At 39.0% G+C, this 27,479-nt stretch overlaps 1 protein-coding gene across 12 annotated transcripts in view; it reads left to right on the top strand.

Moving 5' to 3' along the window:
* The window catches only part of SLC44A5 (solute carrier family 44 member 5), a 436,507-nt gene that overhangs the window by 205,021 nt on the left and 204,007 nt on the right, over nt 1–27,479 (top strand). For 11 of the 12 annotated variants that reach the window (XM_070467910.1, XM_020902923.2, XM_020902941.2 and 8 more), the window contains one exon: nt 17,334–17,375. The exons of the other annotated variant lie outside the window; for it this stretch is intronic. In XM_070467910.1, the coding sequence (XP_070324011.1) occupies nt 17,334–17,375 (42 nt within the window). The remainder of the gene's footprint in view (nt 1–17,333; nt 17,376–27,479) is intronic. 12 annotated transcript variants of the gene reach the window in all.

Below are 27,479 nucleotides of genomic sequence, written 5' to 3' on the forward strand. Positions count from 1 at the left end.
TTAGAGTTTTCATCAGATTTGAAAAAAATTCATTGGTTATTTCTTCAAATACTTTTCTATTCCTCTCTGCCTTAGTGGAACTCTAATTATGCATGTATCAGACTGCTTGATATTGTGATTTTTTTTTTATATTCTGTCCAAAAATTTTATGCATCTCTGCTTTCCAAACTCTGATCTCAGTGGAATCACTGTGCTCTGTTTAGGCTTCTTTCTCTAAGGGCTTTCCTGGTGGCTCAGGGGTAAAGAATCCGCCTGCCAGTGCAGGAGACACAGCTTCAAGCCCCGGGTCAGAAAGATCCCCTGGAGGAGGGAATGACAACCCACTCCAGTGCTTTTGCCTCAGGAATTCCATGGACAGAAGAGCCTGGCAGGTTACAGTCCATGGGATCACAAAATAGTTGGACACAACTCAGCGTGTCCAACTAGACAACAGCTCTGAGCCGTAGTCTGGACCTGTTTCCAAGTGGTGATCTGGAGCAACGGAAAGGCTCACCCGGTTTGTTTGCCTTCACTCAGAGATCAGAGTCCCATGCTCTGAAAACCATTGTTTTTTGATTTTTTGTTTTGTTTTTCCTACTTATATATGGCAAGAAGGCAATTCACACAGCATTTAATCCTTCACAGGCAGAAGTTCCCCCTGTTTTATTTTTGAACAATTCATAAAATTCTTTTAAAAAACTGATTTTTCATAGTAAAAATTAGAATATATGAGTATCATGAACAAAATGTATTGCATTTAGGGTAAAATCCAGCATGCTTTCTCTGACTTAGAGGCCCTGCATGATTTGGCCCCTTCTTTCCATTATAGGTGTCCCTTTTACTACTCTTTCCTCCACTCAAACCCTCCAATGATACTAGCTTATTTTATCCCTCCAGTCTACCATGCATGCTCTGGCAGGCTTCTCCCAATCATCTCTTGAGCACCTCTTTGTCATCATTTGCATGCAGGCTTGAATGCCACTTGCTGATTCTTTTTTTCTTTTTTCACACGACTCATGTGTGTGAAAAAATTAGGTTTTCTTGTTGTATTGTGTCATAGTATCCTCTCGTTTTCCTTTACAGCACTGAACATAATTTTTAGTTATATTTTTATTTGTATGCTTTTCTTTTTGTTTGGAGGATAATTGCTTTAAAGTGTTCTGTTGGGTCTGCTACACAACAGTGTGAATCAGCCGTAAGTATATATATATATCCCCTTGCTTTTTCGCCTCCCTCCCTCCCACCCTGTATGCTTATTTTTAATTGTCCATCTGGCTGGTAGACTATAAGCTCCAAGAGGGCAGTGAACTGGCTATTTTGTGTATCTGTAGGATGCAGAGCCTGTATCCTATGCTCTGGCATATAGTAGGTACTCAACAGATAATTGTTGGCTGGCTGTTGTGCAAACTGGGTAACGGTGAATTCTGTACCTTGTAGGATGTGGGATGACAAATAGGCTCATTCTTCTTTAATTCCAGTAAGATACTTAAGTGTCACAGCATCTTTGTTATTATAATGTCCTAAGAAGCTGGATTTGAGGGGTAAAAGCAAAAGGAAATGTCACTTTTTGGTATTTCTGTGCTTTCTGTATTTATTACTGTTAGTTGCTGTAATCTTACGGTTTTAAAAGTATAGCACAAAAAATCTGCCATAAATGTTCTTTTACCTTTTCTCACTTTAAAATAAAGGCTATTGCTCTTAGTTATTATAAGACGTTCTAATTATAGAAAATTTGGAGAGTAAAGAAAAGTTTTCTGAAAGTTTCCTTGTTATCTCTTATTTTTTTTTGTTGCTTCTTAAACCTCTTCCCATCTTTTTTTGGTGTGGGCTGAAGATTTTAGCCTTGACTTTCTTCTTCTCACTGGGACTCTTTCCTTACACTATTACCCTTGTCCTTAATTTCTCTTTCATATGTATGTGTGTGTGTGTGGGTGTGTGTGTGTGGGTGTGTGCATAAAATTTTTTTTAGTGTGGTAATTGACATATGTGGGCTTCCCTGGTGGCTTAGCTGGTAAAGAATCCACTTAAAATGTGGGAGACCTGGGTTTGATCCCTGGGTTGGGAAGATCCCCTGGAGAAGGAAACAGCTACCCACTCCAATATTCTGGCCTGGAGAATTCCACGGACTTCTGTGGGGTCACAAAGAGTTGGACACAACTGAGTGACTTTCACTTTCACTTTCTTTCAATTGACGTATGTACACTGCTGTGTGTGAAGTAGATGGCTGGCCAGGGCCTACTGTACAGCACAGAGGAAAACAAGGAAGGCACAGTCTGTTTGTAGGACACATATTAAGTTAATTTTAAAAGTTCATTCCAGTATACATTAGGTAAGACAAATGTATATTTCTAATCATAGTTTTTGCTCTAGACTCCAACCTCATGTATCCATTGGCAATTTGACACCTCTGTTTAGAGATCAGACCTGTGTCCAGAAACAAATACATCATCAGTCTTCTAGACTGACTCCATGTCTATCTCAGTGTCTGATACAACCACCTGCCTAGGTGTCCAGTCTACAAACATAGAGCTTATCACGAGTTCCTCTTTCCCCTTCCTTATAGCTCTATCACTTTAACCAGTTCTGTCACTTTAACCAATCAAATACCTTTTATCAGTCTTTGTCTCCATCTCCACTGGCTGAGCTATAATCATCTCTCACCTAGAAAGCTGCTCCAGTCCCTGACTGGTCTCTTTCATCATTCTTATTTCCTTTCTTTCGTTCTGCACACTGCAGCCAGACAAATCTTTGAAAAATACACATTTTAACCCTGTCCAGAACTCTTCAATGGTTTCCCACTGAAGTCACAGTAAAGATAAAAAAAAAATCCTAGTCTATTAAGTAAATAAAACCTCCACCCATTGTTCCTATGCTTTCTCTTTTGCTCTCTTTATTCTTTGCAATTATGCTAGACTTTTTAAAAATTAATTCTTATTGAAATATAGTTGATTTACAGTGTTGTGTTAGTTTCTGTTTTGTAACAAAGTGACTCAGTTATACACACACACACACACACACACACACACACACATGTATAACCACTGTTTTTAGATTCTTTTCCCATATAGGCCATTACAAAGTGTTGAGCAAGGTTCCTTGTGCTTACAGTAGGTTCTTACTAGTTACCTGTTTCATATATGGTGGTGTGTATATGTCAGCACCAATCTTCCAGTTATCCTTCCTGCCCCACTTTCCCCCTTGGTAACCACAAGTTTGTTTTCTACATCTGTGACTCCTGGTTTGTAAATAAGTTGATTTGTAACATTTTTGTAATAGATTGCATATATAAATGATATATTTCTTTTTCTCTGTCTGACTTACTTCACTCAGCATGACAGTCTCTAGGTCCATCCATGTTGCTGCAAATGGTATTATTTCATTCTTTATTATGACTGTAATATTCCATTGTATATGTATACCACATTTTCTTTATTCTTTCATCCATCGATGGACATTTAGGTTGCTTCCATGTCCTGGCTATTGTAAATAGTGCTGCAGTGAACATTGGGGTGTATGTATCTAGAATTTTATCAGGTCTTATAATTTGCATGCTCTCTCTTTGCTTATTGGTATTGTATATGCTGTTCCCTCAGCCTTTAACACTCATCCTCCTAAACTTTGGTCTGTTTAATTCCTGTCTATATTTCAGCATCTTAATATAAGCCTTCCTTGACTCTCAAACGGGTTTCCTTGTTTCATGCTTTTAAGGCACTTCACACCTCTTCTTTATGGCACCTCAAAACAATTGTAACGATTATTAATTTTGAGTTAGTTATGTCCTTCTCTTACTAGAATGTGAGCTTTCTGAAAGCAAGGCTGCGCCTATCTTATTCTTCATTTACACTGGTGCCTAACATCCTGTTTTGAATAAAGTAGATAGAAAATATTTTTGGATGGAAAGATCCTTTGAAAAAAATTCTGGCAAAAGAATCAGGATTCCCTTCTGATTGCTGGGCTCTGTTATCTATATTTAAAATGGTGGCTCAATCAATTATCATAGATTGAGGACAAAGGGTGCACTAAAACAGACATGGGAAAACTGGCTACATACAGTTGAAAAGTTTAGGAGAGTGTAACTTTGAGTTTATGTAGAATGTCAGGGACTCTGTTTATTCCTAGCCATGAATGGTTTTTAGGCATGGGCAAAAGTGTATTACCTGAATCAACCTGCCAACTTGATAATGGAAGAGAAATTAATAAAAAACATACCATTAGACATAGGTCACATTAACCTAGAGATCTGGCTAAGAATAAACTTTGTAATTTGCAGGCAGTAGACATTATTGTGGGCTGTCTCTGCAGGATTCAGGATAGGCAGAAACTGTCCCAGATACCCATGCTTTGCAGGTTAAGTGTCTATAGTAGGGAGAAAGGAAGTTGTAGGACCTGAAAATTTTGTAACCTAGTTGAGCAATAAATACGTATTGAGTATCTTATATGTGCCAGGTACTAGTGATTCCATGGTGTTCTAGACAGGCATTAAATAAATACACAAGGTTTTGGATAACAGAAAATTTATGTCAAGTGAAAGTCGCTCAGTTGTGTCCGACTCTTTGTGACCCCATGGACTGTACAGGGGGCCATTCTCCAGGCCAGAATACTAGAGTGGGTAGCCTTTCCCTTCTCCAGGGGATCTTTCCAATCCAGGGATCAAGCCCAGGTCTCCTGCAGTGCAGGCAGATTCTTTAGCAGCTGAGCCACAAGAGAAGCTCAAGAATACTGGAGTGGGTAGCCTAGCCCTTCTCAGAGGATCTTCCCAACCCAGGAACCGAACCAGGGTCTCCTGCATTGCAGGTGGATTCTTTACCAACTGAACTATCAGGGAAGCCCTATGTTAAGTTTTATAATAGTCTAAGTGCACAAATTAGTATAGCCTATATAAGGGTATCAACCAAAGCTGTCTTGTGCTGGGTCTCTGGTCTGCTCAAGATTTATAGATGCACATAGTACTGTAAAGGCGGAAGAAGGCAGAATAACATGCTCTAAAATGTATATATTTGTGGATTTGATGATTATCAAAATTGTTAATTTCTATGTTGATACTAGAGGAGAAATTCTAGGAAAACATTTCTTGCTTATGGCTTGTCTGATGGAGACTTCTATTTCAGAGATAAGACTCAGTTTCAGTCTAAATGCCAGCTTTATTTTTGTTTTTATTCATTTTATTTTTTTTTTCCATTTGTTTTTATTAGTTGGAGGCTAATTACTTTACATCATTACAGTGGTTTTTGCTATACATTGACATGAATCAGCCATGGATTAACATGTATTCCCCATCCCGATCCCCCCTCCCACCTCCCTCTTCACCTGATCCCTCTGGGTCTTCCCAGTGCACCAGCCCCGAGCACTTGTTTCATGCATCCAACCTGGGCTGGTGATCTGTTTCACCCTTGAAAATATACATGTTTCAATACTGTTCTCTGGAAACATCCCACCCTCGCCTTCTCCCACAGCATCCAAAAATATGTTCTGTACATCTGTATCACTTTTTCTGTTTTGCATATAGGGTTATCGTTACCATCTTTCTAAATTCCATATATATGTGTTAGTATACTGTAAAGGTCTTTATCTTTCTGGCTTACTTCACTCTGTATAATGGGCTCCAGTTTCCTCCATCTAATTGGAACTGATTCAAATGAATTCTTTTTAATGGCTGAGTAATATTCCATAGTGTATATGTACCACAGCTTCCTTATTAAATGCCAGCTTTAATTTAACAGTGTAGTTGCCTGGAGTCCTATGTTGAGAAGGATTCTGAGACCACGTCTAGGCTTAACGTATAGAACACTGTGATTGAAATATTTGACATAGCTGAGGATGTAGTTATGGAAGCTCTAATGTCATAAATTGGTTTTCCTTGTTCCATATGGTTGCAAAACTTACCTTTTTCATCCTCAGTAATTAAAATTGATTACTTATTTTATTCAACAAATTATTATGCATTAAAAATGCCACGTCTCTGAGTTGGGCCAATATTGCAAAATGCTACATTTTCTGCTTTTTCCTCATCAAATCCTACTGAATAAAATCTATTTAATTTAATGAAATACTGAAGGTAGACTGAAAACTCTCAACTCATTTGGAGCTCAAGATTAGAAATAATACAAAATTCACAGATTCTAGTAAATTGTTATCAAACAGAATATTTTCACCACAGGATTTGGGCTACCTTGAACTAACAATTGTATTTTGGCACATATTCTAGTGGCTCAGACAGTAAAGAATCCTCCTGCAATTTAGGAGAGCTGGGTTCGATACCTGGGTTGGGAAGATCCCCTGGAGATCCCCTGCTCCAGTATTGTGGTCTGGAGAATTCCATGGACTGTATAGTCCATGGGGTTGCAAAGACACAACTGAGTGACTTTTCACCTTCACCTTCACCTATTTTAAACCTCTGTGGCAACAACAGCAACATTAAAGTATATCATTGTGATATGGCAGCTGTTCAGAATAAATATGGGAAAATATCCCAGAAAATAAAAGTCCCAGAGTGTATCTGTGCATATGTAATAACCTCTCTCTACTTATTTTGTCTTCATTTTCTTCTTTCCTCTCCTTCCTTCCATTGTCATCCCAGCTAAGTCACACCAGAGTTTTCTTGTTTTTCACTGAGAATCATGGTTCTTTTCCCTTTTGTATTTGGTGATTGGATTCTGTTATGGGTCAATGACTGTTAAAGAGAGATGCCCTCACTTTCTTCTTTTGTGACTGTTTAATCCTTTTCTTATCTTTAGTCATCTTACACTTGGTAGCTTATGCTTATTCAGCTTACACCCTTTTCTTGCACTGAAGAATGCTTGCACTGAAGTATGGCTGTTTTGCTTCTGACCTTTACATGGGGGGATATAACTGGACAGTCTCCAAAGGCAGATGAATCTATGTGAAGTGATCTTTAGACTAACCTTCAAATGTCTCTTGAAGGTTGGGAAATTGACTAGTATATTTTGGCACCAGGAGCATTTTCCTAATCTACTTCATGAGCCATATTGAGCTCTAACTGTTTTATTTGACTTGAGACCCTTTTCTTCTTCAACACTTTCTAAAGATGCTTAAGGTAATGGAATGGAATGAGTTAGGATTGTTGAGTACCATTTCTTTATCTAATTCACTGTCTTTGTCATGGACCTGGGTAAGAGTCTGACATTGACTGTGCTTCTGGCATTCAGAAATGGGATACACCATTATGCCAGAAGTCCAATTTGAATCCCCCGAGTTACTAACTTCAGTACGCTGTACTTCAAACATCTTTGCCATGTCTTGTAATAGTGGCACCCTTATGTCCTCTTGCTGCTTCAAGAATTATAGAAACTTCTCATTCTCCCTGGACTGCAAACTATCAGGGGATAGAGACAGGGTCTTGCTATTTCTTAGTGACCCCTAATGCCACACTAGTAACATAGAGTAGGTGCTTAAGAAATTTTGGTTGAATGAATAAAAACAATACAAAAATTTTCCAGGCAAGAGTACTAGAGTGGGGTGACGTTGCCTTCTCCAAAAGCTATTTTAATTTAAAGTAGTATATAAATGTAACAAGCACCATTTCTAGAACCTCCCTCTCCCAAAACAGCACAGAAATTTGTAGTCAGTGCTGTTAATTTTCCATAAACTTTTAAGCATCATTTTTGGGCTTGTGATTCTATATGTGGTTATTAGAAACTGGGCAAAACCAGATTTTTTTTTCTCTTACCCGCCCCTCACATAGCATTTGGACCTATTATACACGCTGATATGGAAGGATATTGCATTTTTGCTCATTCAAAGGATAGTGCTGATCTGGACAAATGAAGTGAATCCTAGAAGTGTTTATTTAGGATGACATTGCTTGAGATGATACCACATAGATCTCGTTCATTCAGTGAATCTTTGTTTTTATTTTTTTGAGGAGAAACAAAGGGATTTTTTTAAAAAATCACAAATGAAAAGAGACAATAGTAAAAGATGGGAAACATGACTTTCCTGATAAGTAGGTATGTGTGTGCACACTCAGGCATGTCTGATTCCTTTGTGGCCCAATAGACTGCAGCTTGCCAGGTTCCTCTGTCTGTGGAATTTTCCAGGAAAGAATACTGGAGCAGGTTGCCATTTCCTTCTCCAGGGAACCTTCCCGACCCAGGGGTTGAACCCATGTCTCTTATGCCTCCTGTATTGGCAGGCAGGTTCTTTACCACTAGCACCACCTGGGAAACCCCATATAGCAGGCAATTAATTGCATAAATGGTTCATAAATGGCATCATTACTGCCAAACCTGGCTTTTTCTTTATTTCCCCTTGTCTGCCATCTATCATCTGGGTGTCACAGTTTCTACAAGAAATTTGTGCTTTATGTTTTCTCTTAGGAGACATCATCTAAAAATGTAGTTACTATGAATATGGATACATTACCTGATTTCTTTCTGCAACATGTATCATAACACTAATTCATACTATAGCATTAAACACGTCTGTTAAGAGGGTTTAAATTTATTTATTTTTTTTTTTTGAATATAGTTGTCCTTTTCATTATAGGGGACTGGAATGCAAAAGTAGGAAGTCAAGAAACACCTGGAGTAACAGGCAAATTTGGCCTTAGCATACAAAATGAAGCAGGGTAAAGGCTAATAGAGTTTTGCCAGGAGAATGCACTGGTCATAGCAAACAGCCTCTTCCAACAACACAAGAGAAGACTCTATACATGGACATCACTAGATGGTCAACACCGAAATTAGATTGATTATATTCTTTGCAGCCAAAGATGGAGAAGCCCTATACAGAAGCAAAAACAAGACCAGGAGCTGACTATGGCTCAGATCATGAACTACCTATTGCCAAATTCAGACTTAAGTTGAAGAAAGTAAGGAAAACCACTAGACCCTTCAGGTATGACTTAAATAAAATCTCTAACGATTTTACAATGAAAGTGAGGAATAAGCTTAAGGGACTAGACCTGATAGACAGAGTGCCTAATGAACTATGGGTGGAGGTTCGTGACATTGTAGAGGAGATAGGGAGCAAGACTATTCCCAAGAAAAAGAAATACAAAAAGGCAAAGTGGTTGTCTGAGGAGGCTTACAAATAGCTGTGAAGAAAAGTCGAAAGCAAAGTAGAAAAGGAAAGATATACCCATCTGAATGCAGAATTCAAAAGAATAGCAAGGAGAGATAAGAAAGCCTTCCTCGGTGATTAATGCAAAGAAATAGAGGAAAACAATAGAATGGGAAAGACTAGAGATCTCTTCAAGAAAATTAGAGATACCAAGGGAACATTTCATGCAAAGATGGGCTCAGTAAAGGACAGAAATTGTATGGACCTAACAAAGCAGAAGATATTAGGAAGAGGTGGCAAGAATAACAGAAGAACTGTACAAAAAAGATCTTCACAACCCAGATAATCACAATGGTGTGATCACTCACCTAGAGCCAGACATCCTGGAATAGGATGTCAACTAGGCCTTAAGAAACATTACTACTAACAAAGCTAGTGGAGATGATGGAATTCCAGTTGAGCTATTTCAAATCCTAAAAGGTGATGCTGTGAAAGTGCTGCACTCAATATGCCAGCAAATTTGGAAAACTCAGCAGTCGCCACAGGATTGGAAAAGGTCAGTTTTCATTCCAATCCCTAAGAAAGGCAGTGCCAAAGAATGCTCAAACTACCACACAATTACAGTCATCTCACACGCTAACAAAGTAATGCTCAAAATTCTCCAAGCCAGGCTTCAACACTACATGAACTGTGCACTTCCAGATGTTCAAGCTGGATTTAGAAAAGGCAGAGGAATCAGAGATCAAATTGCCAACCTCTGCTGGATCACCGAAAATGCAAGAGAGTTCCAGAAAAACATTTATTTCTGCTTTATTGACTATGCCAAAGCCTTTGACTGTGTGGATCACAATAAACTGTGGAAAATTCTGAAAGAGATGGGCATACCAGACCACCTGACCTGCTTCTTGAGAAACCTGTATGCCAGTCAGGAAGCAACAGTTAGAACTGGACATGGAACAACAGACTGGTTCCAAATAGGAAAAGGAGTATGTCAAGGCTGTATGTTGTTACCCTGCTTATTTGACTTATATGCAGAGTACATCATGAGAAATGCTGGGCTGGATGAAGCACAAGTTGGAATCAAGATTGCTGGGAGAAATATCAATAACCTCAGTATGCAGATGATACCACCCTATGGCAGAAAGTGAAGAAGAACTAAAGAGCCTCTTGATGAAAGTGAAAGAGGACAGTGAAAAAGTTGGCTTAAAACTCACCATTCAGAAAACTAAGATCATGGCATCTGGTCCCATCACTTCATGGCAAATAGCTGGAGAAACAGTGTCAGACTTTATTTTTGGGGGGCTCCAAAATCACTGCAGATGGTGACTGCAGCCATGAAATGAAAAGACGCTTGCTCCTTGGCAGAAAAGTTATGACCAACCTAGATAGCATATTAAAAAGCAGAGACATTACTTTGTCAACAAAGGTCCGTCTAGTCATGGCTATGGTTTTTCCAGTAGTCATGTATGGATGTGAGAGTTGGACTATAAAGAAAGCTGAACACTGAAGAATTGATGCTTTTGAACTGTGGTGTTGAAGACTCTTGAAAGTCCCTTGGACTGCAAGGAGATCCATCCAGTCCATCCTAAAAGAAATCAGTCCTTAATGTTCATTGGAAGGACTGACGCTAAAGCTGAAACTGCTTGGCCACCTAATGCAATGAGCTGACATATTTGCAAAGACCCTGATGCTGGGAAATATTGAAGGCGAGAGGAGAAGGGCATGACAGAGGATGAGATGGTTGGGTAGCATCACCTACTCAATGTACATGAGTTTGAGTAAACTGTGGGAGTTGGTGACAGACAGGGAGACCTGGCATGCTGCAGGCCATGGGTCACAGAGTCGGAAACGACTGAACGACTGAACTGAACTGAACTGATAGTTGCTTTACAGTGTTGTGTTATTTGTAGATATGCTTCCCTCTTTTTTGAATTTCCTTCCCATTTTGGTCACCACAGAGCATTGAGTAGAGTTCCCTGCGCTATACAGTAGGTTCTCATAGCTGTCTATTTTATACATAGTAGCGTAGAAAGGTCAGTCCCATTCTCCCCATTCATCCCCCCCCACTCCAAAGTGGGGCACCTTATACCTGAATATATGAAACAAGGATGGGTTAATTGAGAGCACTGAGAGATAAGAACAGGTTAAAAAAAAAAGTGAGTTTAAGAGTCTTGGAAAATGTATATCTGTCTGTCTGTATTTCTGTGGAGGAACATGTTCAGCCTAGTGGTGAAAACTGGGAGACAATCAAAGTAGGTAGACACTGAAACAGCCTTGGGCCAGAGCTGCCTGGGGCATGATTATTAAAGGAGTGTCAGGGAGACTCCTGCTAGACAGGAATGTCAGTGACCATCTCTTGTGCTCTTGTGGTTTGGAAGGGATAGCAGTGAGTATGTTTTGAGGTGCACTTATTTTCTTCTTGCTTCAGGCAGTATAAGAAAATATTAGTGATATGCAAAATAATCTCTTGTTTATCAGTCATCTCTTCTTTTCATTCACCTATTTTATTTTCATGTGGCAGCATCTGTCGGAGCTCCTGATTTCTACAAGGAAGGGCATTAACATTCATCACCAAGTATCTGTTATGTGACAGGCACTATGGTGAGCATTTTATTATCACGTTACTTACTCCTGACAACAACTGTGATGGAGCTTCCTCCCATTGTACAGACAAAAAAACAGACACAGCATGCCTGCCCCAGGCTGTCAAGGGAGTGAGGAGCAGTGTTGGGCTACGTCTGCATGCTGGCCATGCAGAAAGCAGGAATTGATGTAAAATAAAATGTATTTTTTTTCAGGCTATGAATTTGCAAACTTTCCATAAAAACACCATTTCTAATTTCTAAAATGTAGTATTCATCTTACTCTTCCTTATAACCATTCTGTAGCCTTTGATTTTGTAGACTTGGTTCATTTCTACCCTCATCCTTTTTTCTCTCTGCGTGATGCTGTGTATGTATGGACTACATTTTCTGGCCCTTTCTTTTAACTTTCTCTGGGCCTTCTCTGACTCCACTATATTTTTCTTTAAATTGTGGCTTCTTGTTGTTTGTTACTGTTGCTCAGTCACTAAGTTGTGTCTGACTCTCTGCGACCCCATGGACTGTAGCACCCCAGGCACTCCTGTCCTTCACAATGGAGCAATGTGAGCAAACTCCTTCTGAAGTTTGCTCACATTCATGTCCTTTGAGTCGGAGATGCCATCTAACCATCTCATCCTCTGCTGCCTCCTTATCCCTTTGCCTTCAGTCTTTCCCAGCACCAGAGTCTTTTCCAGTGAGTCAGCCTTTTGCATTAGGTGGCCGAAATATTGGAGCTTCAGCTTCAGTAACTAGAACTGTTAAAAAAAAAAATGTACTGATACATGGGATGATGATCTTTATTTTGTTCTAGTACCTGACCATGATGCCCAAAATACTGTTACCTTTTTGACTTCAGCAGCAGTTCTTTTTTTTGAAAACATAAAATATTACAGATGATACCCAACAAACTCAGGTCCTCTCAGACCTTGGGTGCTCCAGCATACATTTCTACAAGGGTATAAACCATGTGTGTCCATTTGCCCTCCCTTCCTGCTTCTCCAGTCCCAGCTCCTATCACTCAGCCTCTCACCCAATGTTTTCCAGCCCTGCTGGCTTTGTTTTAGTTCCTTGTAGCTGCCAAGTTCCTTCCTATCATAGGCTCTTTGCCCGCACTGTACCCTTTGACAAGACTGCCAACCATCATGCTAGCTCTTACTCATCTTTTAAATTTTAGATTAGATATTGTCCTCACATTTTGTCCTTCTCCTTCATAGCATCTCTGACACCACATTTGCAAGTAAATTGTTACTGGTGTGTTTATTTGGTTAAGGTCTTTCATCCTGAGACTTTACCAAACAACTCCAAGAGGGCAAGGATTCCCTTAGTCACCTAGGTAGCTTCAGTGCCTAGCCTAGTATTTGATACCCAGTGATAGTGAAATCTTTCAGTCATGTCTGACTCTTTGTGACCCTATGAACTGCCACTCTCATCCAGTCATGGGATTCTCCAGGCAGGAATACTGGAGTGGGTTGCCATTTCCTTCTCCAGGGGTTCTTCCCAACACAAGGATCAAAACAGGATCTCCCACACTGCAGGCAGATTCTTGATACCCAGTAAGAGGTCAATAAATGTTTGCTAATAATGAATAAATTAAGGAAGGAAGAGATGGGAATATCAGAACACCTGATCTGCCTCCTGAGAAATCTGTATGCAGGTCAAGAAGCAACAGTTAGAACTGGACATGGAACAACAGACTGGTTCTAGGTAGGGAAAGGAGTATGTCAAGGCTGTATATTGTCACCCTTCTTGTTTAACTTATATGCAGAGTACATCATGAGAAACGCTGGGCTGGAAGAAGCACAAGCTGGAATCAAGATTGCTAGGAGAAATATCAATAACCTCAGATGTGCAGATGACACCACCCTTATGGCAGAAAGTGAAGAACTAAAGAGCGTCTTGAAAGTGAGAGAGTGAAAAAGTTGGCTTAAAACTCAATATTCAGAAAACAAAGATCATGGTATCTGGTCCCATCACTTCATGGCAAATAGATGGGGAAACAATGAAAACAGTGTTTATTTTTGGGGGGCTCTGCAGATTGTGACTACAGCCATGAAATGAAAAAACACTTGCTCCTTGGAAGAAAAGTTATGACCAACCTAGACAGCATATTAAAAAAAAAGTTATGACCAACCTAGACAGTATGTTAAAAAGCAGAGACATTACTTCGCAAAACAAAGGTCCATCTAGTCAAAGCTATGGTTTTTCCAGTAGTCATGTATGGATGTGAGAGTGGGACTATAAAGAAAGCTGAGTGCCAAAGGATTGATGCTTTTGAACTGTGGTGTTGGAGGAGATTCTTGAGAGTCCCTTGGTCTGCAAAGACATCTAACCAGTTCATCCTAAAGGATGGATATTCAGTCCTGAATATTCATTGGAAGGACTGATGCTGAAGCTGAAACTCCAATACTTTGGCTACCTGATATGAAGAACTGACTCATTTTAAAAGACCCTGATGCTGGGAAAGATTGAAGGCAGGAGGAGAAAAGGATAACAGAGAATGAGATGGCTGGATGGCATCACTGACTCGATAGACATGAGTTTGAGTAAACTCCAGGAGTTGGTGATAGACAGGGAGGCCTGGTGTGCTGCAGTCTATGGGTTCACAAAGAGTTGGACATGACTGAGCAACTGAGTTGAACTGAAGGAAGAGATTAATAAGCCTGTGGACATAGTTATGCCCATACTCTGGGTCCTATGTTCTTTTTTAGCAAGGAGTTTATAGCTAGCCTCTTTTGCAAATGATGTAGGTTTAGCATCACATCCATCTTGGGCTCACAGACTCTCAGCTCTTTTTAGCAGGCTTCAGTGAAGCCAGGAGAGAATGAGAAATGAAATCAGCTACAGAAGCTGGCTCTGCGTGGGCAGCTTCCTGGTCCCTTGCAGTATACTGGGTGTGCTAAGCTCCGGCACAGTTTGGGTAGGCAGCAGGCTCGAGAGAATGTCTGATTTGGCAAGCAGGTCATCACAGTGGCAATTCCAAGCACCAGAAGATGTTGGAAATTCAGAGAACTGGCAACATTGTGGCTCTGGGTGTTCTCTCTGTTCAGACATATCCAAGCCAGAGAGTTAGAGCCCGGTGAGCAGGGTTCTGTCTTCAGAGCTGGCAGGAGTGAGGCAGGACCTGAGGGTCCCTGCCAGGTACATGAATGCAGGAAAGGAGATGCAGCTCTGGGCAAAGCAACTAAGGCAGAAGCCCAGGTTTTCCCGCTGATGGTGGGAGAGCACAGGCAGCTGCCAGTGCTTTAAACCTACAGTTTAAAAGTTTTCATGAGTGCCTGGATTCCTTCCTGGCACCTGGAGCCTAAGGGGTGGACAGAAGGGAGAGTCTTACTGAAAAATGTCAGCCTGTGTGTTTAATTCCTGAGTGTTCTAACTGATTGTGAATTATAGGTGCTGAAAATGGCCTCTGTGGGAAGGAACATGCACTGCTATTTGAATAGCTTGTTGCTCAGTCATGTCTGACTTTTTGTGACCCCGTGAACTGCAGCACGCCAGGCTTCCCTGCTGTTCTCTGTCCCGGAGTTTGATCAAACTCATGTCCATTGAGTCGGTGATGCCATCCAACCATCTTTCTTCTGTTGCTCCCTTCTCCTCCCACCCTCAATCTTTCCCAGCATCAGGGTCTTTTATAATGAGTTGGCTCTTCACATCACATGGCCAAAGTATTGAAGTTTTAGCTTCAGCATTCATCCTTCCAATGAATATTAAGGGTTGATTTCCTTTAGGAGTGACTGATTTGATCTCCTTGCTGTCCAAGGGATTCTCAAAAGTCTTCTCCAGCACCAATAGCTAATTCTTCTTTTAATGACAATAATTTTATTACTATCAGTCAGTCAGTTCAGTCGCTCAGTCATGTCTGACTCGGCTCTTTGCTGCATTCGAGACCCCCATGGACTGAAGCACACCAGGCCTCCCTGTCCATCACCAATGAGTATTATGAACTGTGTTTCCTTTAGGATGGACTGGTTGGATCTCCTTGCAGTCCAAGGGACTCTCAAAAGTCTCTTCCAACACCACAGTTCAAAAGCATCAATTTTTTGGTGCTCAGCTTTCTTTATAGTCCAACTTTCACATCCATACATGACTACTGGAAAAACCCCAGCTTTGACTAGATGGACCTTTGTTGGCAAAGTAATGTCTCTGCTTTTTAATATGCTGTCTAGGTTGGTCATACCTTTTCTTCCAAGGAGCAAGTGTCTTTTCATTTCATGGCTGCAGTCACCATCTGCAGTGATTTTGGAGCCCCAAACAATAAGTCTGTCACTGTTTCCACTGTTTCTCCATCTATTTGCCATGAAGTGATGGGGCCAGATTCCATGATCTTAGTTTTTTGAATGTTGAGTTTTAAGCCAACTTTTTCACTGTCCTCTTTCACTTTCATCAAGAGGCTCTTTACTACTTCTTCACTTTCTGCCATAAGGGTGGTGTCATCGGCTATTCTACTTATTATTCATCATTATTATCTTTTCCAAGTGAACACAGCTTATACATATTCACTTTCCCTTGACTCTTTATCACGACTCTGACTGTCAATGATTTATTATTATTAGAACTTAGACCAAGTGTTGTCATTTCTGCCCACCAGGTTTACAGTGGGAATTCTTTTCAACAGCATTCATTAATGAGTTGGCAAATCTGATAAAGCACCAAAGAATGGAGTACTTATCAAAAGTATTTTGTTTAATATGTGTGTGGAATTTTTTGAATGTTAAAGCCTTAGTAATGCTATCATTGTTCAACACAGAGCTTGCTACCTTTTTTTCTTCCCCACAAATAACCCTAAATTTTACCTACCAAATTGAACTGGCTATGCTAATATCTATCATGTAGGACTTTCTGTGAAAGCAAAAGGCCATGTGTAACATGGCTAAAGTGTGGCTGCTAAATTTGAATTACATCTCTTTTCTCTATTCTGCACGTAGTTAGTAAGTATTTAATGCATATTAAGTTTCCAGGACTAATGTGCCTTCTAGGGAATAAGTATTAGCATAAAATGAAAAACAAAGTGCGTCATTTTTTGGTGCTGAATTTTGCAAGACTGTCTATATATCATCCAAGGTGTACAAGGCATGGATAAAAATGGAAGAGTTAATAGCTTTATTCGGCACCCCCAAACCTCTTACCTCCAGCATTTTCATGCAGTTAAAAAAATTTTTTTTAATTGAAGTATAGTTGATTTACAATGCTGTGTTAGTTTCTGGTGTAAAGCAAAGTGATTCAGTTAAATATATATTATATATATTTTCAGATTCTTTTCCATTACAGGTTCTTACAAGTATGCAGGGTTTTTTTTACATTTAAAATGTTATTTGTAAGATTTGTAGTAATGATTTAAAATTATTACCTATTTTATTTTATATCTAGTAGCTTGTGTCTCTTAATTCCCTTCCCCTACTTCTCCCCTCTTGCCATCCCCTTCTGCTCTGATAACTGCTAGTATGTTCTCTGTATCTATGAGTTTCTGTTCCAGTTTGGTTACATACATTGACATTTGTTTTATTTTTTGGATTTAAGTGAAAAAAATACAGTATGTGTCTTTCTCTGCATGCAGTTTGTTTTTTAATTCAAAATTTAGTGCTCTTTATCAGCGAATTCAGGTATTAAGTATCAGTTCACCAGTCCCACTGACTTTATTTTGTGTATTAAAATTTAAAAACTAGGATTTTTAGGGCAGTGAGAAATAGGTACTGATCTCCTGAGACACCAACTGCTAAAAATAAAGATTTGTTTGCCCTTTGTGCTTTTTTCTAGGAGAGCAACGACCAGACACTCACTCAGAGGGTGAGAAATATGGTAAGTCAGTCTGAGTGCTAAGTATTAAGTTTGTCTAAGAATACTTTATGACAGTCTATTGCAAATACATGATTCTTTCAGACTCTAGGAATGCCTAATATTTAGTTGGTAAAGACTAATTGCTGATGAAGACTTTTGGGGTTCTTTCATGTGGCTGATTTCTACCTCCTGAAGGAGTTCCCTCTCTTCAGAGTTATAAAAGAATCCCCGAGGAAGAACATCATATATCTACTATGTTTCCTGACCTCAGTTCATCCCATACATGTTGATTTCTTCTGGTCCTTCCATCCCAGTTTATGACTTTGACACCTGTGTCTTATTTACATCTTTTCCTGCTCAAGATCTCCACTATCAATCTTCTTGGATGTTTCATGACACCCTGAGTGTCTTAGCCAATCCTCTTCATTTTGTAACACCTGATTTGCATCTCTGTCAGCCCTTGATAGTCAAGTCTTGCTACTCCATGGTTGGACCAACAGCCTGGGTGTTATCACCTGGGAGTTTGTGAGGAATGCAGAATCTCAAGGCCTGCCCCAGACTGAATGAATCAGAATCTGCACTTTCACAGGATCCTCAGTGATTCATACAATTGAAAATTTGAACCACACAGGCTTTAAGAATTGTTCTTCATGTATGCACTCCCACTGCCCCTGAGAGCTACAGATAAGCACTTTTCTGCTGTGACTTGCAATATTACTTGGGTTCCAAATCATCAACTAAAAAGATGAGCCTATATGTACATACCTTCTTACCTCTATTCTCAAACCCACTTTTTGGACTCTTGTATACTTTAACTTTACCTGTGTAGATTCTATTGTTTATTATACTGTATAGCATTTTATAGTTCTCAAAGTTCCCTCACACAGATTTTATCTGATCACACATGATCCTATAAAGTAGAAAGGTAAGTAATATAATCTTTTGTAGAAACTATATTATAAATTTCTAGTTGTGATTTTCTAACCTTAGGTGGGGAAAAGATCTGTGTCAGCAGATATTTTTTTCCTACCTTACAGAAAAATAGGAGTCAAGCCTTTGGGGGCTACCAGAAATCAGTCAGTTATTCTGACTAAAAATGTATCATAATTCAAAATCATGTTTTACTGCTCAGTATGATCAGTTTGGAGAAAGACATGACAACCCACTCCAGTATTCATGCCTGGAGAATCTCCATGGACAGAGGAACTTAGGAGGCTACAGTTCAAAGAGTTGCAGAGTTGGGCATGACTGAGCAACTAATCATGCATGTATGCATGATCAGAGTTACCTTTTCATTTGCAAACCTTGTTTGTCTTCTTAGTTAAAATGAAGTAATTTGCGTCCATGCAAAATTTTAATAGAATTTTTAAATAAAAATAATATTCAATTCTTCAACCCTTTTTTATTAAAAAGGAAGAAAAAACCCTTTAGGTACGTATTTATGTACCTATCTTTAGCATTGTTAGTTTTATTTTTCAGGATAATATCTACCTAATCTAATTTTACTTGGGTCAAATTATGTTTCCACAGTGTCAAAATGCCAGGGTTAAAATGTCCTGCTGTACTTTTAATTGCTACATTTTTTTTTCCTCAGTCAGGCTATCAGTGTTAGCTAGAGCTGTAACAAAGGAAAATTATTGCTAAAGCAAGTTTGACTTCAAGTGGAAATTCCAGAAAGCCTAGAGGCATCTTGCAGGGAGCAAATGTAAATTCAAGGGCAAAGGACACATTTTCTTCAGGCAAAACGTGTCAAATTGACTTCTATCTTCCTGGGAAAGAGTTCTCTCATTACCTTGGAGCTTTTATTTCACCTGGCAACCCAAGCTGGCTCCTCTCTCTCCATAGCATTGAGTGCCTCTTGGCACAGAATATTGCAGTTAGCTACTCCACATCTATGTGAACAAGAGCCTTTGGAACCAGGAGCTGATTACAATATATGATTTCCTCACACTATTCAACAGGACACCCTTTATTTTAGTTTTTGATAACTTGGTTTAAGTAACTGAAATGTATATATCTTGCATTATTAATTCTTGAAATGGTTTGGACTTTGCTGGCCTACTCTTCCAAATTATTAATATTAAACATAGATAAAAGTGGCTATTCTGGAATGGCTTTCATTTTATTTCCCAAATGTCTTTTTAGTTTGGCATTTTCTTGAGAATCAGGAAGGCTGAATGTCATGGATTTTAGAATGATACTTGGGTCTTTTGGTGGGTTGACATGACAACAACAGTAACAATAAAATATTTTCATAGCACTTACTATGTGCTGGATACTGTTCTAATTGCTTTACATATGTGAATTTACTTAATGTAGTCTTTGAGATTGGTTTCATTTCCCCCATTTTACAGTTGAGAAAACTGAGGCATAGAGAAGTTAAGTGACTTGAGAAAGCTAGCACAGTAAAAATCTGATACAAACTGCATAAAGTTTTCTGTTTTAAAAAAGACTTTGTAATTAAAAAAAACACTTTTGATTTCCCCACCTTAGGAAATGAGGCGAGCCTGTAATTTTCCATTGACATATCCTTGTTGCCCATAAGTAGATAGAGAAGTCTTAAGTATTTGATAAAAGTGGATCCAACTGGAAAACTGAAGTGATTTCTCCACATGGGACTGAGACCACAGCCTCAATCCTCTTTCCCAGCAGACTCCTTAGTTTAGGTCTTGTTCATAGCACAGGCAGAGTATTCACTCATATAACCAACATAACTGGTCATACTATTAAGGAGTTCATGGGGACAAACTACATTCAGTCAAGATTTGTTAAGCACTCTATTTCTTATTACTTAAACAGGGAAATTACATTTTCCCTCCCATTCCTGCTTCTGCCTGTCTCTGTCAGCACTGATTCCTTTCGATAGCTCCCTCATTCTCACTCAGATCCCATGTCAAAGCTTCTCTTTCGAGTGGCTGCTCAGCTTCCTGTTTGATCTCTGCAGGAAACCAAGGTTCATCTCTGAATTTCCATTGAATGTTCTGACTACAACTGTATGTTACAACCTCTAGAAGGGTTGCTCTGGTTTGAATGTTATTCCTTCTGTCCCCTCTGTACAGTTTATGAGACTGACTTTGGTTTTCTAGTGGTTCTACGTTCTCTCTACTTTGGATCAGAGCAGTGTGGGTAGGCTGTATTCTGCATTTTCAATCTTTTGATTTTTGGTAGTTGTAGGCATTTTTATTCAACAAGCATTTATTCAGGATCCATCCATATGCCAGAGGTTTAGAGGCTGAAGGAACCTTGAGGATCATCTTCAATATCTTCCTTTTATAGGTGAAGGGTTGAAGTTAAGAGGGCTTAAAGGGCTTCCCTCAGATTATTAGTGCTGGGCCAGGATTAGACCCAGATCTTGGAATCTGTGCTCTCTCAACACCATGTTTTTCAGCCTTTACACTTTTAATTTGAGGGATATGGTTATTCTTAGACTTCCATAATATTCTTAAATTTCCCCTAAAAGTAAAAATATTAATAAGTATCTCCTTGGTTTTGTAACCAGATAGCTAGGATGCCTAATAAAGCAAAACTGGTTGCAAAATTGGTACAGATTCCTACCTTATGTTTCCAGAGATTCTTAATATATTTTTGAATATTACCAAGAATTCCCACTCATTTATTTCTCTACTTGTATAACTTCATGTTTGCATTTTATCCCAGTTTAGTTTACTCTTATAGGATAAGGTGAGAGCAAAGCGATTAGCACAAGGACAAGACGTAAGGAGTACTCACTCTATAAATTGCGTGGAAAAGGGCACCTTTAGGCATTTATAAGCACACATCCTTGAATATTTTTGTAATGCTTGAGAGTATTCTGATAAATATACTACCTGAGGCTAGTTGAAGAGCTGAAAAAAGTAATAAAAGAGGGGAACTGTCTAAAGTAAAAGAAATTCCAATAAACAAATCCTTAAAATGTTATACTCTTCTTTCTAAAATAATAATGTCAGATGTAGATAGGCATAAGTGTACATTACAGCCTATGCATACAGAGAGCCCAGAAACTCTTTCTATTCTCCTGAAAATGAAGGAGACCCTACAATGTTCATTTTTGAGCTTGACATTCTTTTCCAGATGACCAGGCCTGCCTTAACACTAGAGGGTGGAACACTGAGGAATATAATTTTTCTGTTCATTGAAGGAAGCTCTTCAGTTAGAACCACCCTTAGCAGAAAAAAAGCTAAGCTACTCAGTTTATTTTTAAACATAGAATAATAGTATCTTAGCAGCTCAGAACTTGCTGAGAAAACTGGATTGCTTAAATGGGAAAGTACAATTGAGGTTTGATAATATGAGCTGGAAGCAGGACATGGCTAAGGAACTGGAAAACTTCAGCTGGAAACCTAGTAATTAGTTAACCTGTCCTTAGTGGCTCAGTTGTGTCTGATTCTTTGCAGCCCCATGTCCTGTAGCCTGTCATGCTCCCCTGTCCATGGAATTCTCCAGGCCAGAATACTGGAGTGGGTTGCCATGCCCTCCTCCAGGAGATCTTCCTGACCCAGGAGTCGGACCTGGGTTTCCCGCACTCCAGGTGGATTCTTTACCATCTGAACCACCAGAGAAGCCCACGTTAATGTAATACTTATCAGATTATTTATTTTATATCAAAGTATATAAGTGGTAAGAAGACAGAAATGAATCACTCTTGCTTTCTTTGAATATTGTCCATAAAACCATAAGAATAAGAGAGATGCATGCCTGCAAAGAAAATTTCCATTGAACTATAGTTTAGTATTGCTGACAGATTTTAATGTGTATCTGACTGTGTCAATGTGAATGTGTACCCATAAACCTCTTTGTTATAGGGTAGATTGTGGGTAGAGTGTGGAAACAGTAAGCATAGGAAACCTTCTTATAGTTGCATATCCCTCAGGAAGCAGAATTCCTTTTAACAATAATAGATAATAATAAAAATAATAATGAACTTCTTGGAATACATTTTCAGGACATTTGATTTTGAGCATTCAAAATACCAATCTGTCCTGAATTTGTGAGTGTCATGTGTGTGTGTGCATTGGTGTGTATGTGATGGCATGTGAGAAAGGGAGAGCCAAAGTCAATTTTGTTATGATATCAAGGTACCTACTTAAAGTAGATTTTACAAACACATCTTCCAGAAAAACTGAGTTGATGCCACCTAAGTCAGAACTCATTAGGACTACAGAACAAATAATTACTCAAGTCAGTGATTATGATAAGAACCTTGACCTGATTGGTCAGATGATCTTGTTAAATGTGATACTTAGCAGGAGGCCTTTTTAGTTTCTTGGTTACTCTGTAAGATAATTCTCATTAAAGCAACATTTCCTGGTAATACTGACATTTTACTCAAATACCTGGGTCAGTGATACACTAGCCTAAATAAATATTCAAAAAATTGTTAGCTATTTGTTAAACTTTTATAAACCTAGTTAAGTACTTTTCTGCAAATGTTTAAACCAATGTATTCCTTAAGCATAGGGAGCATGATGTCAAGGTGCAATGCAAAAAATTTGGCTTTTTATATAAGTGACATCTTAAACTGAGTCTTAATTTTATGTATACCTTTGGCACAGTAATCTCTATCGATACTTTAAATATACTAAATATGACATACATGCTTATATCAGTTTCCTCTTTGCTTCACATATTCACTGCATTTTGTTTTGTTTTGTTTTTAAAATAATTTATTAAAGTATAGTTGATTTACCAATGTGGTGTTGATTTCTGCTATATAGCAAAATGACTCATATACATATATATATATACACACACATTTTTTCCATATTTTTGTCCATTATGGTTTATCACAGGATATTGAATATAGTTCCCTATGCTATACAGTAAGGCTTTGTTGTTTATTTATCCTATATATAATAGTTTGCATCTGCAACCCCAACGTCCCCCTCCACCCCTCCCCATTCCCCTTGGCAACCACAAGTCTGTTCTCTATTTCTCTATTTACTGTATCTTGATTTACACCATTTCAAGCATTTTTTCCCCCTAAATAATGTGTTGGAGAACTTTGACTGCTCAAACTCTTGCCTGTTTTCTGTTCTGCTCTTCTCTTTGAATATTTACTAAGTACTTAAACTGTGAATCGGGTACAGTGTCTCATATGGAATAAAGTAGCTCAATGTTGTAAAGTAATTAGCCTCCAACTAATAAAAATAAATGGAAAAAAAATAACCAAAAAAAAAAAAAAAGAATACATAAATGAGCTAAAAACCGTTTGCTATAGTAAATAAAATGACCTGGTGGCCAAAAAAAAAAAAAAAAGTAGCTCATAGAGCAAAAAGCTTTCAAAGAAATAGTTTAGAATTGTGGGTGTATGTGTGTATGTGTGTGTGTGTTTAAGAAGCAGAGAACTAGAAACGGATGAGTGTAAAAGTCATATTAAAATTTATTTATTTTGGCTGCACGGGCTTTTCTCTAGTTTCAGCAAGCCGGGGCCACTCTTCAGTTTCGCTGCATGGGTTTCTCACGGCAGTGGCTTCTCTTGCGGAGTGAGAAACCCATGCTAGGGAAACCGGCGCTAGGGCTCCGGGCTCAGCAGTTGCGGCTGCCTGGCTCTAGGGCGCAGGCTCGGTAGTTACGGCACGTGGGCTTAGCTGCTCCACAGCATGTGGGATCTTCCTGGACCAGGGATTGAACCCATGTCTCCTGAATCGGCAGGAGGATTCTTTACCACTGAGCCACCAGGCAAGCTCCCAAGTCACATTAAATTTTAAAGACAAGTTTGTTTTCCTTGAAACTTCTGAAGTTCTGGAGTGGGTTTTCTGGAAACGGTGTGTGACATTACATATTCAATCATACTTGTTGGTTTCTCTAATGAGATTTGAGAACAGAGTTAAATTCAAATTAGTAAGAAAGAGAAAACTAGCTGATCTGAATAAATCTCTAAGCTAGCTATCACCATATTTACACAGTGATTCACTATTTCCTCAACACACTGAATTTCTCCATCCCAGATTTTCCTTTCTTTACCCACTGGGCCCAGGCTCTCACCAAATCTAGCTCAAAGGCCAAGCCCTTAGTTTGAAGGCTTTCCTGGTATCTTCAGCAGAATGTGAATCGTCCTTCCTTCGCTTTCCCAAGGCCTTTGTTACACCAGCCTTCGAGCACTCTTGGTGTTGCTCCTGAGTTAGAGTATTGATGTGTTCCTACTTCTACACTGAGATTTCCTTCACAGAGGGACCTTTGTTTCTTCTTCATCTTGAGCCCCACAGTGGAAGTGCTCAAGTGAAATAAAATCAATTCTATTCAATACTTGGGCTTCCCAGGTGGCTCGGTGGTACTGTATCTGCCTGCCAATGAAGGAAACACAAGAAACGTGGGTTTGATTCCTGGGTCAGGGAGATCCTGTGAAGGAGGGCATGGCAACCTCCAGTATTTATGTCTGGAGAATTCCATGGACAGAGGAGCCTGGTCCATGGGGCCACAAAGAGCTGGACATGACTGAGTGACTGAGTGCTAATTCAGTAGTCAGAGAAAAATATTCAGAAGTCAAAATCAATTTAAAGGGAAGTTCTTTTTTTTTTTTTTTTTTGTCAGGACACATTATATTTTATGAGCACTAGGTCAGTATTCCAGGTTGCCTGAGCCTCCGAATTCAGGAGGCTTTGGAGCTAAGCTATGTGAAGGCACATTTGGTCATTTTGGTGGCTGGAAGGACACCAGATGCTAAAGCCAAGATAGAAAGATGTAAAGGTGATCCTTTCCTTTCTCTCAAGTCTCACTAGTAAAGTAAAGGAAGGCAAAGTGAGTGGCATGGATATGGGAATTAAAATTGAGCTGGTCTGTTAGGAGATAAGTGGGGAAGGAGAAAGACAATTTTTATTGAGGATCTATGATGTGTCAGACATGTTACACATGGCATTTAAGGTAAAACTGTAATAATCATAATGCTTTCTCACATTTATGGAAATATCTCATACTTTTTATAAATCACTTCACATCATGATATCACTTGGTTTCTCAAGCCATGGCATAGGTAGTGTATCGATTGTATCCTTCCTTTTACAGAAACTAAGGTATGAAAGGGTAAAATTTGTTCAAAGTTACTTACTGAGTCAGACATAGGACTTGAATATAAACTTTGTTTTTCTGTTTCTTGTTTGACTCTCTACTACATCTTTATGTTATAAAACCAACAGTGTAGTTTTTAATTGTTTTATACAGGTGCCTTTTAAATCATTTAAGAGCTTTTTATTTTTCCATATGCATCAACACTGGTTTTATTTTGGGAAATGTTTTATTGTGGGAAATTTTGTGTATAAAACAGAATATCATAGTTTAAAAGTTTTAACTAAATATATATTGCTAAATAAATAAGTACATCTTACTAATCTCTCACTTGTGACTGTAACCAATAACAGAGTGGGGAGGAATGAACATTAGGAAGTAGATATACCTGTAATAACCTATAATGAAAAAGAACCTGAAAAAGAATATATATATATATATATATATATATATATATATATATATATATACCTGTATCACTTTGCAGTATATTTGTAAGTAACACAGTTTTGTAAATCAACTATACTTCAACAAAAAGAAGTAGGTATAAATTTCAGAAGTAATGGGGGGAGTATATCTCAGTCTTTGTCTACTGATTTTAAAGTTGGCCTATGTGGAAGAGGGCGTTACCAGGTGGCTCAGTGGTAAAGAAACTGCCTGCCAGGGAAGACATGCAACTTCAATCCCTGGGTTGGGAAGATCCCCTGGGGAAGGAAATGACCACCCACTCCAGTATTTTTGCTTGGAAATTCCAATAGATTTAGCTTGGCAGTCCATAGGGTCACAAAAGAGTAGGACACGACTTAACAGCTAAACAACAGAAAAGGGGAAGACAGTAGCAGACTCTCATCATCTTGGCATAGAAAAGATATCTGTCCGAAACTTCTTTTCACTTGAGAACATAGAGCTACCTAATAGACCTGAGTCAAAAATAAATGTCTTAGAAATTATAGAGAGTTCCTGGAAGAGAAGACCTAGAAGGTTTTAATTAAGAACTCAAGAGTTGATTGGATCCTGGATGACCAATGGGTTTTTTGAGTTCTCCTAGCTACCAGAGAAGGAAATGGCAGCCCACTCCAGTATTCTTGCCGAGAGAATTCCATGGACAGAGGGGTCTGGCGGGCTATAGTCTATGGGGTCACAGGGAGTTGGACATGACTGAGTGACTAACCAGCTATCTACCTTAAATTAGGTATCATCCCATTAATAGTAAAGCTCTGGGAATGATTGGAATTGGACTATAACCTGAGTTATCTTCAAAATGCCTAAAACACCCCCTTATGCACAGCTGTGCTGACCTCTACATGAAGCTGCTCTAAAGGGTGCCACCTCCACCCTCTAAGAGCCTTTTCCGATGGCACTGAGATAATCAGGTGAATTTAATGGCAAGTACCAACTGCAGTGATTCTGCAGGTAGACTCTATATGTGTTCTTCAGAGGCAGAAACTTAAAATCTCTCTAAAGTAATTCACTTATTTCAAAAAGTACTAATGGGAGGAAAGTTTGTATATTACTTTACAGGCCTTTGAGGCAAGTAAATTGTAAAAGAAGAATCACCCTTAGAAGAGTGTGGTTTCCTCATCCATTCGTCTGCTGATGGGCATCTGGGTTGCTTCCATGTCCTGGCTATTATAAACAGTGCTGGGATGAACATTGGGGTGCACGTGTCTCTTTCAGATCTGGTTTCCTTGGTGTGTATGCCCAGAAGTGGGATTGCTGGGTCATATGGCAGTTCTATTTCCAGCTTTTTAAGAAATCTCCACACTGTTTTCCATAGTGGCTGTACTAATTTGCATTCCCACCAACAGTGTAAGAGGGTTCCCTTTTCTCCACACCCTCTCCAGCATTTATTGCTTGTAGACTTTTGGATAGCAGCCATCCTGATACTAACACATATATATGGACTTTAGAAAGATGGTAACGATAACCCTATATGCAAAACAGAAAAAGAGACTCAGATGTATAGAACAGACTTGTGGACTCTGGGAGAAGGCAAGGGTGGGATGTTTCAAGAGAACAGCATTGAAACATGTATATTACCTAGGGTGAAACAGATCACCATCCCAGGTTGGAAGTGTGGCAAATCGTACCCTATATTATTTCTTTTATTTTCAATTTTTTTAA

This window comes from Odocoileus virginianus, chromosome 5 (assembly GCF_023699985.2).
Source record: "Odocoileus virginianus isolate 20LAN1187 ecotype Illinois chromosome 5, Ovbor_1.2, whole genome shotgun sequence".
Classification (NCBI taxonomy): domain Eukaryota; kingdom Metazoa; phylum Chordata; class Mammalia; order Artiodactyla; family Cervidae; genus Odocoileus; species Odocoileus virginianus.